Source organism: Halyomorpha halys, unplaced genomic scaffold (assembly GCF_000696795.3).
Source record: "Halyomorpha halys isolate HHAL.00 unplaced genomic scaffold, Hhal_1.1 Scaffold1771.1, whole genome shotgun sequence".
Taxonomy (NCBI): Eukaryota; Metazoa; Arthropoda; class Insecta; order Hemiptera; family Pentatomidae; genus Halyomorpha; species Halyomorpha halys.
The window spans coordinates 52,721-66,053 of record NW_027106550.1 but is presented as its reverse complement, the minus strand read 5'-3'; the positions used below and the strand labels follow the sequence as shown (position 1 = coordinate 66,053).

At 34.4% G+C, this 13,333-nt stretch overlaps 1 protein-coding gene across 2 annotated transcripts in view; it reads right to left on the bottom strand.

The window, feature by feature from the left end:
• Positions 1-13,333, bottom strand: part of rdx (BTB/POZ and MATH domain-containing protein rdx) — a 34,782-nt gene that overhangs the window by 20,036 nt on the left and 1,413 nt on the right. Inside the window, exons 1-2 of one of the 2 annotated variants that reach the window (XM_014436087.3) lie at positions 9,853-10,017; positions 3,889-4,006 (exon numbers count right to left, since the gene is read on the bottom strand). In XM_014436087.3, the coding sequence (XP_014291573.1) occupies positions 3,889-4,006; positions 9,853-9,956 (222 nt within the window). In that variant the 5' untranslated portion in view covers positions 9,957-10,017. Of the gene's footprint in view, positions 1-3,888; positions 4,007-9,852; positions 10,018-13,333 lie in introns of those variants that run through there. The other variant, XM_014436086.3, reaches the window with a different exon arrangement.

Sequence of the window (13,333 nt, the reverse complement as noted above, 5' to 3'; positions counted from 1 at the left end):
CCCCCCATAATCAACTGTTAAAAAATATATATATATAATATAACGGTTATATCAACCATGTAAGGACCACCAGGCCGATCTGGTATAAAATTAAGATGAGGGTGGCTTTTCAGGGCGAAACGTTGTGAAATTATGAATAACTTGTAGTGAAGTAGTAACAGCGGAATAATATATACAAGCACATGTTACACGTTGGAGAGAAGGGAGAGGGTCTTATATGGCCGGAAGTGCCCGAGCACTCACCAACGACCCTTCACTTTCTCTTTTACGCCCCCTTCTCTATTAATTGTTCTGTCATATTCAATTCATATCTATTATTCCATATATTTTTTATTAATTCTAGGACGATATCTGTTGTTTTGTAAACCTTTTTAAAATCGATACTGTAAATAATGAAGAAATAATTCAAAGCAACAAGTAACAAAACGGTAAGTTTCTAAGAGACATTTCGGCTTCATTATTTGGGCTATCCTTGAAGCTATAATAGATCACAGAGGTGTAGGAAGCGTAATTAAAGTAAAATTTGAAATAAACTAACCTTGGAGTACATTAATTAATGATTCCGGAGGTTGGGGATATTGTTTAAAGAATTAAAAATGGAGAACTCAAAAGTTTATATGTTAATAGTTCTATAAGAATAATACTAACTGAGCACAAATGTCTGGATACCGCACAAGTGCTTGCACAAACGTTCTTAGATTTGTACCAGCCAAGCCAAACGCTTGCACTTAATTTAGCAACATATTTACATTTTTAATTTTATTGAATTTTTTTAAGAGTGGGCCGTTGTTATGGCAATGGACACTTCTAACTCCATGGAACCAAGTTTGAATGCGGCTGTGGCAGATGTTTATAATCTGTTACCTGTAGCCGTTGTGTCATGCTCCGAGGTTCTTCGTCTTAAAGTGGGTACTATTAATCTGGCTAAAATCGATCGGTGGAACGTGATTTCGACCAAGTCACCACCTTGCACAACCGTTAGTGTATTAAAAGTACTTAAAATTTTTAAATTCAAATTAATTTTCCTCCTCAATGGTAAAGCTTAGACGTACATAGTTAGAATAAAAAAAAAACAAAAAAAAAACATAAATTTAAAGAAAAATAAGGAGTTGACAGTAACAGAATCATGACCGAACATTTTCAGATAAATTACTTTTTGGACCGACCTCCTCGTAAATCACTATAAAACCGTTATAGGATTCTTCATTGATTGATTCTTTTGTTCGGGACATGCTCGAAGGTCGCCAGACAGACTAATTGTGTGTGTCGCTGTTAGAATATGTAAGTATACTGTACGTAGCGGACGAGCGAGTGGTACAAAGAGCTACGAAGCCGTGGGAGAGCAGCGAGGTAGGAGAGGGGAGGGAGAAAGTACCGTGGGAGGTGGCCAACAGCTGACTGCTGACGTAACGTGATGATGTCATTGAGGAGATAGCGACTAGCCCTATCAGCTGCGTTGCAGATAAGATAGCAAGCAGCGCTCTTATAAACATGCCGCGTAGCAGTCCTTGCTAATGGCGCCTCTTCAATAAGTTCTGTCATGTTATGAGGAGCTGATAATAAATGCTTTATGCTCTGCCCTGCAGGGTAAGATATGCTTCTCCGTAGCAGCGTATGCTGTACATTCAAAACGCATTCACTCATTCTTTTTCATCTTCTCATCAAGTCCGTTTACTCATCTTTTTTATATTCCTCATTAAATCAAGTTTAGCGCTACTAGACTCTAGAATTATATCGAAAAGTGAGTTTTAGCTAGTCGTTGGAAATACGTCTTTTTTTTCCTCATTCTGATGGTAACATAAAGAAATAAAAAGTGACCCGAATTAATTTAAACAATTATAAAGGCCTTATCTTATCTCCCAAATTCAAATTGACCCAGTAGATCCCGATTTGTGCCATTTAGTATATTTCAACCTACTTTTGATACAAAAAATATTAAGATATTCGATTCAATATCCAAGGTAAATGAAAAGGTTTTCTTGATTTTCAGGCTACAAGACTGGTATTACATATTACGTATTTGTGAAAAATATGTACGTAATGGAAGAAACAGTACTTCATATTAGGTTAAATTACCCAAAGAAAAAAAAAAAAAAGGTGTTGATTAATATTACCAAATAATTTTTTTAAAATAAAACGGAAGATGGCCAGGATGCGGTAACAGAAAAACTCCGACAGTCGTAAAACTATTCATTTTTTTTTTTTTTAGCCCCAGATTGCAAGGCTTCTACAGGGCTAAAAAAAAAAGATACAAACACTTATGTGATGTAAACATAAGTGAACAATGTAAATAAGAATAATAAAAGGTTATAGGTTATTCATGAACAATCTTCATTATTTTCCTTTACTCTTATACACTTTTTTTTCACCTTACAGTGTGTACTGTATTTTATATTTCTTTTTAATTTTTCATTTACTGGAGGAAGATAGTCCGGGTGGCGGTCAATAAAAGAATCAAAATAGTAAAAGAAACTTATTTATTATTAGCTAACGTTTCGTTCCGCCTTTCAGGACTTCGTCAGGGCTAAATAAAAGAACAAGGTACAAACATTTTAGAATTAACAAAACATTAAAATAAAAAACATTTCAAAACAATGGTCATGTTAATAAAGTATGTAAAAAAAAAAAAATGAATAATAACAATACTTGCTCAGCCTCCACTGGCTAACTACTAGTGATGGGGCGAGAGGGATGCTCTGGGATCTTTTGAGCTCTGCTTTACCCCTCACACGTGGAGGATAGAGTGGGCTCAGAGATCCTTTATTGTGTAAATATTGTACATAAGAGTGTAAATGTGACAAAAGATAATTTTATTTATTTATTTTTTCATACAGATAGTTTGATTATGTTCATTTTGTTTATCCTTCTGCTTGTATATATTTTAAGAGAGATTTTTTAATTTTATTTTGTCTTAGTGTGAATGTGATCGTTCATCACTACTACCTATTGCCCAGGTTGTAATATCTATCAATAAATAAAAATTATTTAAAAATAACAATATAAGGGAATATACATGCAGGTGGACTGGAAACAAGTTACTAATAAATATAACCAGGTGTAATAGACGTTCTAAATACAGATCTAGACTAATAAATTGTAGGAGACTACTCATTAAAATTAGATATAAATATACTTTATGAACATAACAATTGTTTTGAAATGTTTTTTAATTTAATGTTTTGTTAATTCTAAAATGATGGTATCTTGTTTTTTCATTCAGTTCTGACGAAGCATTGCAAAGTGGGCCAAAACGTTGCTTAATAATAAATAGTTTTCTTTTAATATTTTGAATATTTACCTTTATTGACTATCTTCCTACAATCTACCTTATATGGTCAACTATCTTCTTTCAATTCATTCATTTATACTTACATCCCTTAACATCTTTTTTTAGCCCTGATGAAACCCAGCAACGTTGAAGGGCGAAACGTTGGCTCAAATTATATAGTTATACGACTATCACACTATCATCAGACTATCTTTCTTTTTATTATAACACACCACGGATCTTCTAATTTTTAAAACAGTTTCATTTAGTGAATTTGTATTGAGTTGGTTGTGAAGGTCTGTCATGACAGTGAGTGTCCTTGTTATTATATAATATCCATCTTCTGCTCCACGTGACACGGGCAGAGGGAATGTTGACTGATCGATATGTCACCGTTAACTTCGTCATCCAAGACGTGACTGCCGAGCACGTTTCGGTGCACAGTTCGCAACGATGTGGATTCGAATCCCACTTGAGGCAGATAATATTTATTTCTTAGCGGTCCGGAGATATGAAATCGGCACAGCCCCTCTGGTGGTCATTAGGGTTCTGCAGTGTTTCAACATCCCTTTTCAAAATTAGTGTAAACTATATTGCTATAAGTATAATACGATACTCACCTGAGTATAACACCAATTCTCAGCTACTGGAGTGTTGGGTTCCTGTGGCGGGGGGCTAGGAACCCTCGACACCGCCATACTGGAGCCGACCCGCGAACAGTCGCTCACCACCGGTAGCCTGCAACAATAATAATAAATAAATTCTAAAATAGTAAAGTAAATTACCAAATTAACAGTCTATTGCTAAGTTTATAATATGAATGATGAGGATTCAAATGATTCCTTTATGGATCTTCTCTTGGTTTTAATTACGATGATGACTAAAATAACTCTTAGGATACTAACTGACTTTCTTATCTTATCTATAAAACATACATTTATACCAAGTATTGGTTCTTGTACTGCGACGACGTAACAATCCCTCTAGGAGATCATAACACCAAATATTTAAAGGGGAACCTTTCCTTCCCACTCCGCCACCAAAATCCCGTAACTACACTCAAGTTCATCTTATTTTTAAAATATTTAATAACAGCGAGTAAAGCAGTCTTTGAAGAAAAAATGCAGTCACAAGGCCCCTTGAAGAATGGTGCCAAAACTGGAGGATTAGAATAAATTTCAATAAATCCCACCAAATCACATTTATCTTTCGTCGTAAACCCGTGACTCTCTGCCCCACGGTATCATTTCATAATATGACACTTATTCCTGTCAAACAGATCCGTTAATTAGGACAAAAGACTGACTTGGGATCCTCACACAAGACTGAAAAGACAGGAAACTGTAGGCCAAATTCCGACTATTACAACATTTAGTAGACAAACGGTATAAACTTCCAATCCATTACAAAATACTGTAATATGGCCTATCTGGACATAAGGAGTTGAGCTTTGGGGTTCCACTAAACCTTCGAATTCCTCTAGTATCGAATCCTTACAATCCGAAATCATTCATAAAATCCTTTATCCTCCGAAAAAATTCTTTGTAACAAATAAAATCATCCATAAAATCTACCCCAAACCAAATATCAATCCTTCCATTATAAACTCCCTAACAAACCAAACCCACTAGTTTCTAACCATGCTTCCTCTTCCATTCCTGACAATCCTACGAGGCGCCTGAAAAGAAGATGGCGTCGAGACCTTCTAATGTAGAAATTAATTAAGAGTCCTAGCAATGGGTAGTTTATCAACATACCTTAGATTACATTTTTATGTTAATACAGTTGTAAATGTCAATAAATAAATTTTTTTTTAAATATATCTGAAACTGACTTGAATGTAGGATTCTTATAAGATCAACTAAAAGGGATAAGATCAGAAGCAGTTACTCCATTTTTTATTTTATTTCAATATTAATTAATTTTATATTCTGATTTTGGCGTTATAAACTGTAAATATATTCTCTAATTGGAGTCATATAATGAGAACTGTTCTTCCTGACTGAATATCGCCTATCCTCCGGCACCGACGGATGAGGAAACCCGAACGGCAGAAGGGATAGGAGAAAGTAGAAAACATAGAGGTAGAACGAGGGCAGTTTCACCAGGAAGGAAACCGACCGAACCTTCTCCCAGATCTAGACCGTTTCACTCCCGGTCAACCTTTCTAAACTTTAATATTAACTTACTTTCGGCTCTAACTAGTATCAAATATGCTTTATTATATTATAAGAACAAATTGAGGTATCCGACAATAGGGGTATTCACAATGCTGCGCTAAGTGTAAAACGTTTTAGCATGCTAAACGTAATAAATATACGATCACGAGCAGACTAATTTAAAGTCCATGTTATATGTTAAATGCAGATGAGCTCCTAGCGGATTTTCTGAGCAACTTGTTTTGCAAACCTTGTAATCTTAATGAGATAATAAAATCTCCAACGGCTTCGTCACATCATCTTTCCTCCATTTCACTTGCTCCAAGTTTTTTTTTTTTTCATTACTTTCTTAGAGTTTAAAAACGTTCAAAAAACCAAACCAATGCGAACTACGAAGAAATAACCTATCAAAACGACAACAGACAAAATGGAATGGGGTTCCGTTGGCCTGTTGCATGACGTCATTCTTCATTTAGCACACCTATTCAAAGATTCTCAACTATGTTGTATATTATATGGTTTTAACATGTTAAAAGATGGAAATATTTCTCCATTTAATACACTTTAACATGTAAAACTAAATATCATGAATAACCTTAATATCACATACAGTAAAAATATTATTTTAATGAAGATTTTTTTTTTCATGATATTATTCTATGGGGGTAATCATGATCTATAGTTTAACATGTTAAATGGAGAAATATTTCCTTCTTTTAGCTAGTTAAAACGATATAGCATATAACATGGTTAATAGGTCTGCTAAAAGGAGAATGACGTCATGCAACAGACCAGCTGAGCTCGTCACCATTTTATTTGTTGTACGTGTAAGGTTACTTGCTCGTAGTTTGTGCTTTGATTGTGTTAGTATTGTTTTGGATTACCTCATCTTGATTCTCTTCCTCACAAGTTAGAAGATCATCAAAACATTCAGTAGCTGAACTTCCACTTTTCACTCACTTTAGGAACGTTGTAATAAATTGCTTTAATCAAATTAATTAATTGCATTAATTGCTTAGAAGTAAACAATAACATGAAGTTATGGAAGGAAAGGTTATAAAACAAGTTGCTCATAAAATCCGCTAGGAGCTCTTATGCATTTACCATTTAACATGACTTTAAATAGGACTGCTCACAATGCTATACTTATAACATTTAAAATGGTAAAACATTTTACATTTAACACAGCATCATGAATACCCCTCATGTCTCCTCTCTCTTTTACTTAGAGACTCAGCATGGGAAATCAGGGCCTAAACTTGTGAAGTACTTCACTGCCCTTCCTTTCGTAAATAAAATATATAAGCAGATACATATTAAAAAGAACTTAGTAGATAGCACATAACAATATGGAAAAGTAATGACACAATTCACTAATCAAGGAAGAAAACATAACAAGTTAAGAGCAGTGCTACTCATATCCACCTCCACTGGCAATAGCCTGTCAGCTACACAAGTACCTAAGTCCACTTTGTTCTCTTCAACTGGATGCATAATGTAGAAAAAAATAGACACGTGCTATCTACACGCTTGTCTCTTGCCGCAAATCCAAGACTTGTACAAATGGTTAATAAATAAAGAAAGCAACAAACATTAGCATTCACACACTTGTTTTGTTCTATTGACTTTTGTCGGCCATTACATTCAATTTCCTCTATTTTCATTATAAAAAGGTACAAAACAAAGATAAATGAAATGAAAGGAGAGATAAATATCAACAAATTAGATGCTAAATGATAAAATTTCACATTTATGAGATTTTGTCATGATAACTGCCATTCCGAATGACCGTGTATACTACCGAATGACCCTTAAGGAAGGCGGAATAATTAATATAATATAATTCTGAGTTATACTACTTCTACCACCTACTCAAGTAAACGAAGTCCGTAACTGTACTTCGATAAAAACGTCGATAGTACGTAAAATACTTAAGCGATTTTAACAATTTTCAGATTTACACCATCCTTGCTAGAATTAACAATACTATTCGTTTCTAAAATAAGTTCGTAGCGTTCTTTACTGGTGATTTCAATAAAAACTTCAGATTCTTGTAAAGATTTTTGATCAATCATATACGTCCCATTCTGATCTATTACATGTTTCCATCTTTCAGGTAATTTTTTAATTCCGTCTTCCCAGAACTTCTCAGATTTTTGCGCAATGAACTCCTCGATGTGCGAATTAACGTGTTTCCCGTAAAGAGAGCGGGTGAGGATCACATCTCAGCCAAACTCCAATAATTTCTGCCGGGTCTGCAAAGACACATGAGAACGGGCGTTATCGTGATGGAAATCCATGCCTTCGCGTTTAGCCAATACTGGACGCTTTTGCTCAACTTGACGCTTGCATGAGATATGTTAAGCGTTTCTGCGATATGTCCTGTGTCGTAGAGTAAAGGTTGTCTGTGACCAATGCTTGAATTTGTCATCAACAGTTGAAGGACGACCCGAGCGCTTTGCGTCTTCAAAGTCAAAATTTCCGGTTCTGAACCGAGCAAACTACTTACGGACGGTGCTTTCTCCTAAGGCATCATCGCCATACACACTGCAAATTTTGTTAACCGTCTTTCCCTTTCGGAAACAAAAAAATCATTAAATGACGAAAATGAATTTTTTTCTCTTAAGCAAGCAAAATACCACTTAAACATAAGGATTTTCGGTTGAAACTGATGCATAAAAGGACCTTAACTAATCCATTTTTAGAACATGTAAACATTATTGACCAAGTAAACATGATTTTATAAACACAGAGAGGATTAAATTGAAATATTGAAAAACGCTATGAACTCATTTTACAACCCAACATAAACTTAGTACGGTTATAAATTAGAAAAAAAAAAGGAGATGGAACGTGTGATTCGTTAGTAATTGTTATAGTTGCAAATACGACGATAGTGTTGAGAGATGGGAGCAGACATTTCTGGATACAGCAAGGCTAGATTCATTAACACCTCCGTTGGGATCGCCTAGCAACGCCTCCCATCTCTATGTATGTTCGACCCACTCATTCATTATAATTATTACCTCTTTGGAATCGATATCTTTTATACATTAGTTTATAACCTAAAACATCTTATGTGATGTTTTCTTTTGTTAAAAACTACTTATTATTTTACCGTTTGGTCATTATCTTTAACTAAACATAGCACAGTAGCCATCCAGGAATTTGCTAATAATTTTAAATATTTTTTATAGTTTGAATAAAATAATTTGTATCCAAGTTAAGTATCAAAACACTCTTCATTATTTCTTTTAAAGTCCAACGTTTTGGCCATCAAGGACAATCTTAAATATAAATTTATACCTCACATCCAATTATTTAAAAACATTTCGCAGGCTATTCTACCCATGGCCCTGTTTCATAATGAAAGCTAATAGTATTAGTTGATAGTACAAGTGTAGAAACTAGTGTGGTAATAATACTAATACTTATATTTTTCTTGATAGAGATGACTATTAGTGAAATTACAGGAATTATATAATAATACTAGAGTACAAGTTACTATTGTACAAGGTAATTGAATTAAGATAAATCTACAAGACTAACAGTTTGTACTTTATTATGAAACAGGGCCCAGCCCAGGTCATTAATATCAGGCAAATCTTTATATATTGTCACCTTTAGCTTAAATTTCAAAACTTTTAATTACAGATTAACTTAACATTATTATCACAATTGTGTGACATATAATAAAACTAAGAGAGGAACATATAATAAAACAAAGTTTTAATTAGATTGATTTTGATTTTCGGAAGAACCGAGGAAGGTAATAGACAAAATCCCAAACTAATAGTGAATACAAGTGGTTCTGATAATTTTAAAGGTATTTCTAAGAGTAAACCAAACATAGGCCAATTCGCAAGTGTGTAGATGGGTTATTTGCATTGACTGGTACAAGCTGGCTTAAATTTGTACCCTACTCGTTGAGCGTCGGTACAAATATATATATATAGGTGGTCAACTGTTTGTGAATTTGAATTTTGGTTAAAAGAAGTATACCAAGTAATCAAGGTCAAAATGCTGCCAAGAAGAAATAAAATATAGTTCCAAACTATGTATTATTGCTGACCTTTCGACCCTGGTGTAGAAGAAAGATGCAGCCCATCTTAATGCTCGAGGCTTTGAAGATTTCATACGAATATTTATGTTTACATGGCCTAAGTAGTTGGAACAGAAATAAATTTATTTATTATAACCTAAATAATTCATAACAATGATAATACTTAGAAGTGAATATCTTCTTAACAACAGACATAATTTCATAGGTAATTTTGTTACATGTTTTGAGAACCCAAATTAAAACGTTTAGTTAGGACAATTATACCGTGTAAATCATAACCCTAAGGATACCTTATACTGCACGAACATACATAATGTAATGCAAAATAAACATTATATACATGACAAACTTAAGACAATTACTTGCTGCTCATGTCCGATTGACGCATGCCTCTCGCCACGGACGCATAGCTGAATGCAATGTTCTCTGGCACCCGCTTCTTAATACAAATAGATCTCTCAGTCATAAAAAAATAATATGTAATTTCTCTAGTAATAAGAAGAGTCCTAATGAAATAGTAAGGTTAACCCGCTGCTTAATAGTTACTGTCATGTAACATATGATTAGAACCGGCATATGGCAACCCCGATTAATTAAAAATTTAATTTTTATTCTGGAATAAACAGAAAAAAAAATGTATTTAATAAAATGAGTACACTACCTGAGTAAAGGTAACTATTAACTTTCACTCCTCCAAAAATGGAACGATTACGTTCTCACCAGACTGTACAAAACTTTTAAAACTGAATTACCTGCACATTCAACAGGGAATTTTTCCCTCTAAGGGGAAATTCAAGAGGGGAATAGACGTAAGAAAGTAATACAAATGTAGTAAGAAAAAATCCTTATTTGAAAACAAGTTAGAAGGAGGCCAGAGGAAACCGTATCAAGTCGACCCAATAAATTCAGGAGAATCTTCGGGGTCATATCAAAAGTTTTTTTTTTTTTTTTTAATACTTATTTATTGCTATTTACAACTGTACATTATAATACATTTAGTAAATCAGATCTAAGTTAAATTGGAGTGTTACAGGCGTGTAGAGAAACTACCCATTGGTAGCACTCTAATGACATTTTACATTAGCTCGTCTCGTTGCCATCTTCTTTTCAGGCGCCTCGGAGGATTGTCAGGAATGGAAGAGGATGCAAGGTTAGAAACAAGGGGGTTTGAGTGGTTAGAGAGTTTTTACTGGAAGGAGTGATATCTGGTTCGGGCTAGATCAGTTACATAGGGAACATAAAGGTCTTTATGTATGATTTTATTTGTGACAAAGTAAGGAGCATTGAGGATTTTGGATTGTAAGGATTGAATACGAGAGGAATTCGAAGGTTTAGTGGAGCACCAAAGCTCAGCTCAATATGTCCAAATTGGCCTTATTACAGTCATGTAGATCAGTCTTTTGTAATGCGTTGGAAGTTTAAACCATTTGTCTAGAAAGTGCTGTAATAGTCGAAATCTGCGTGCAGTTTCCTGTCTTTTCAGTCTTCGTATGCGGATTCCAGGTTAATCGTTTGTTCAAATGTAGTCCACGGTAGCGGATCTGTTCGACAGGAGTAAGAGTAAAGAGTAAGTAACATCATTAAATGAAACTGTAGGGCAGTCGGTAGGTTTACGACGAAGGGTAAACGTGATTTGATGAGATTTGTTGGAATTGATCTTAATCCTCCAATTACGACACCATTCTTCGAGGGCTGTGGATATGGGATTGGAGATTTTGGGATGCAATTAAAGGGTTATTATGAACAGCGAGCACACATGTGTCATTAATATACGTGGTGAGGATAGTGTTAGGATTGGTTGGAATGTCAGCTGTATAGACGGTGTAGAGGATGGGACCAATGATACTACCTTGAGGAAAGATCAAGAGTTAAATGTCAAACTTGAGAATTATATATATGGGAAAATTAGGACCTCAACAGATATAGAATTATAGGAGAAGATGATCGGGGGGTGCGGTCAGCAAATAAAAAAAAAAACAACACAAATAAACAAAAAGTTATTTATTCGTGCCGACGTTTCGACCTGAGTTTGAGGTCTTCATCAGGGAGCTTTTGGCAGAGATTCTGGCTGAACTTGTTCGTAGCCACGAATAAAAATTGTTTTTGTTTATTTGCGTTTTTTGCTGACCGCAACCCCCGACCATCTTCTCCAATTGAGAATTATATATCCCTCCCCATCAAAAAATAGTACCGACACCATAAATGAAATTTACAATTTAGATAATGTGAATATTGGGCCGCCCATAGCTCAGTGGTTAAGACACAGTCTTACCAATTTTTGATGTCTATTGGCGGTGCCGGTTCGAATCCGGCCTGGGACGTTGACTTTTTTCATTGAGTGGCGGTCCCACAAAATGAAGAACTTTGACCCCCAACCATGGTTAGGCAGTATAGGACTCCAATGGGAGTCTTAGCCAAAAAAAAAAAAAATGTGAATATAAGTTATTTTTTATATGAATATAAATTATTGACCGTATAATTTTAAACTATGAAGAAGATGATCAGGGATGCGGTCAAAAGAGAACAAAAATAGTTATCAGTTAAAGAAAGATAGCTATCAGGGATATTTAAGTAAAGAGCTTTCGAGACTTATCTTTTGAAAAGTCTTGTACAGCCACAATGAATCTCTACTAAGTGGGGCGAAACGTCAGCAAATAAACTGTTGTTAACTATTTTTGTTCTCTTTTGGCCGCACCTCTAACCAGCTTCTTTATAATAAGTTATTTTTAAAAAATGAATTAAAAAAATATTAAAATGTATATTACCTGTGAGTCCAATATTGCTATAAATATATAATATAATAAATTTTTATTTTGTCTTATCTATATTATATTTATTTTGTAATATATATTCTAATATTAAATATCTAATACTGAAGAAAATTTTCCATCTTGAAAGCAGAGATAGGCAAAAATTAGCTATAGTTAAAACTAATAGATAAAGTTGCCATGGAAACGACCCTTATTCATGAATGAACCATTGATAAATAAATATCGTATCCATGCCAATTTTAGCTATTAGTTTCATAGTTGCCCAACTCTGTTTAAAAGACGGTTAATATTATAAACTAACCTTATCGATGTACAGTCAGGTCAAGAAGAAATTGTTCCCGTCTTTTTTGGAGGAGTGAGAATAAAAAATACAATTTAAATTTCATGTAATTATATATAGGTAAGATAAGTAGCATTTAAGAATAAAAATCATAAAATTATTATAAGTCTGTTCCAACAACCGCTTTTGATTGTTTGGATCATGCGCAGTATAGGTTTTGGGAGTCAAAACCTCATACTACGCATGCACCACAGTCAGTCAGAAGCGGTTGATGGAACAGACCTAATATTACAAGCAGTAAAAGTCAAATATAAGAGTATATTGAGTCATCAAATATAAAATGGCGGAAAACCATATGGAAATTAATGATTTAACATGATCAAAGTCCAGAAACATGGTATTGAAACGCTAAAAGCAGAGCAGTCTTGCGTACATTATCAGAAGTGGTGTTAAAAAGGCAATGGAATAAATAATATTAACGAGATGGGAAAGTTATTGTTTAAATGTCTCTTTAAACAAATTTATTAGGATCGAATAATAAAAAAAAAAAAACTAGTAACTATATAGTAGAACTGTGGTGGAGTGTAGCTCAGAGGTAAGGCACTATCCTACCTCGAAGGATCCGGGTTCTATCCAGCCTCATAAAGTGGGTATACTTAATTGGGTAACGATCTGGGGGTCGAGCATGATTCTGACCAAGTCAGCCACTTGCACAACCGTAGTTCTAGTACTTCCTTACAAAGTACTGCACCCCTGACCCTTCATGAGTTGTAGATTTAATTTTTATATATA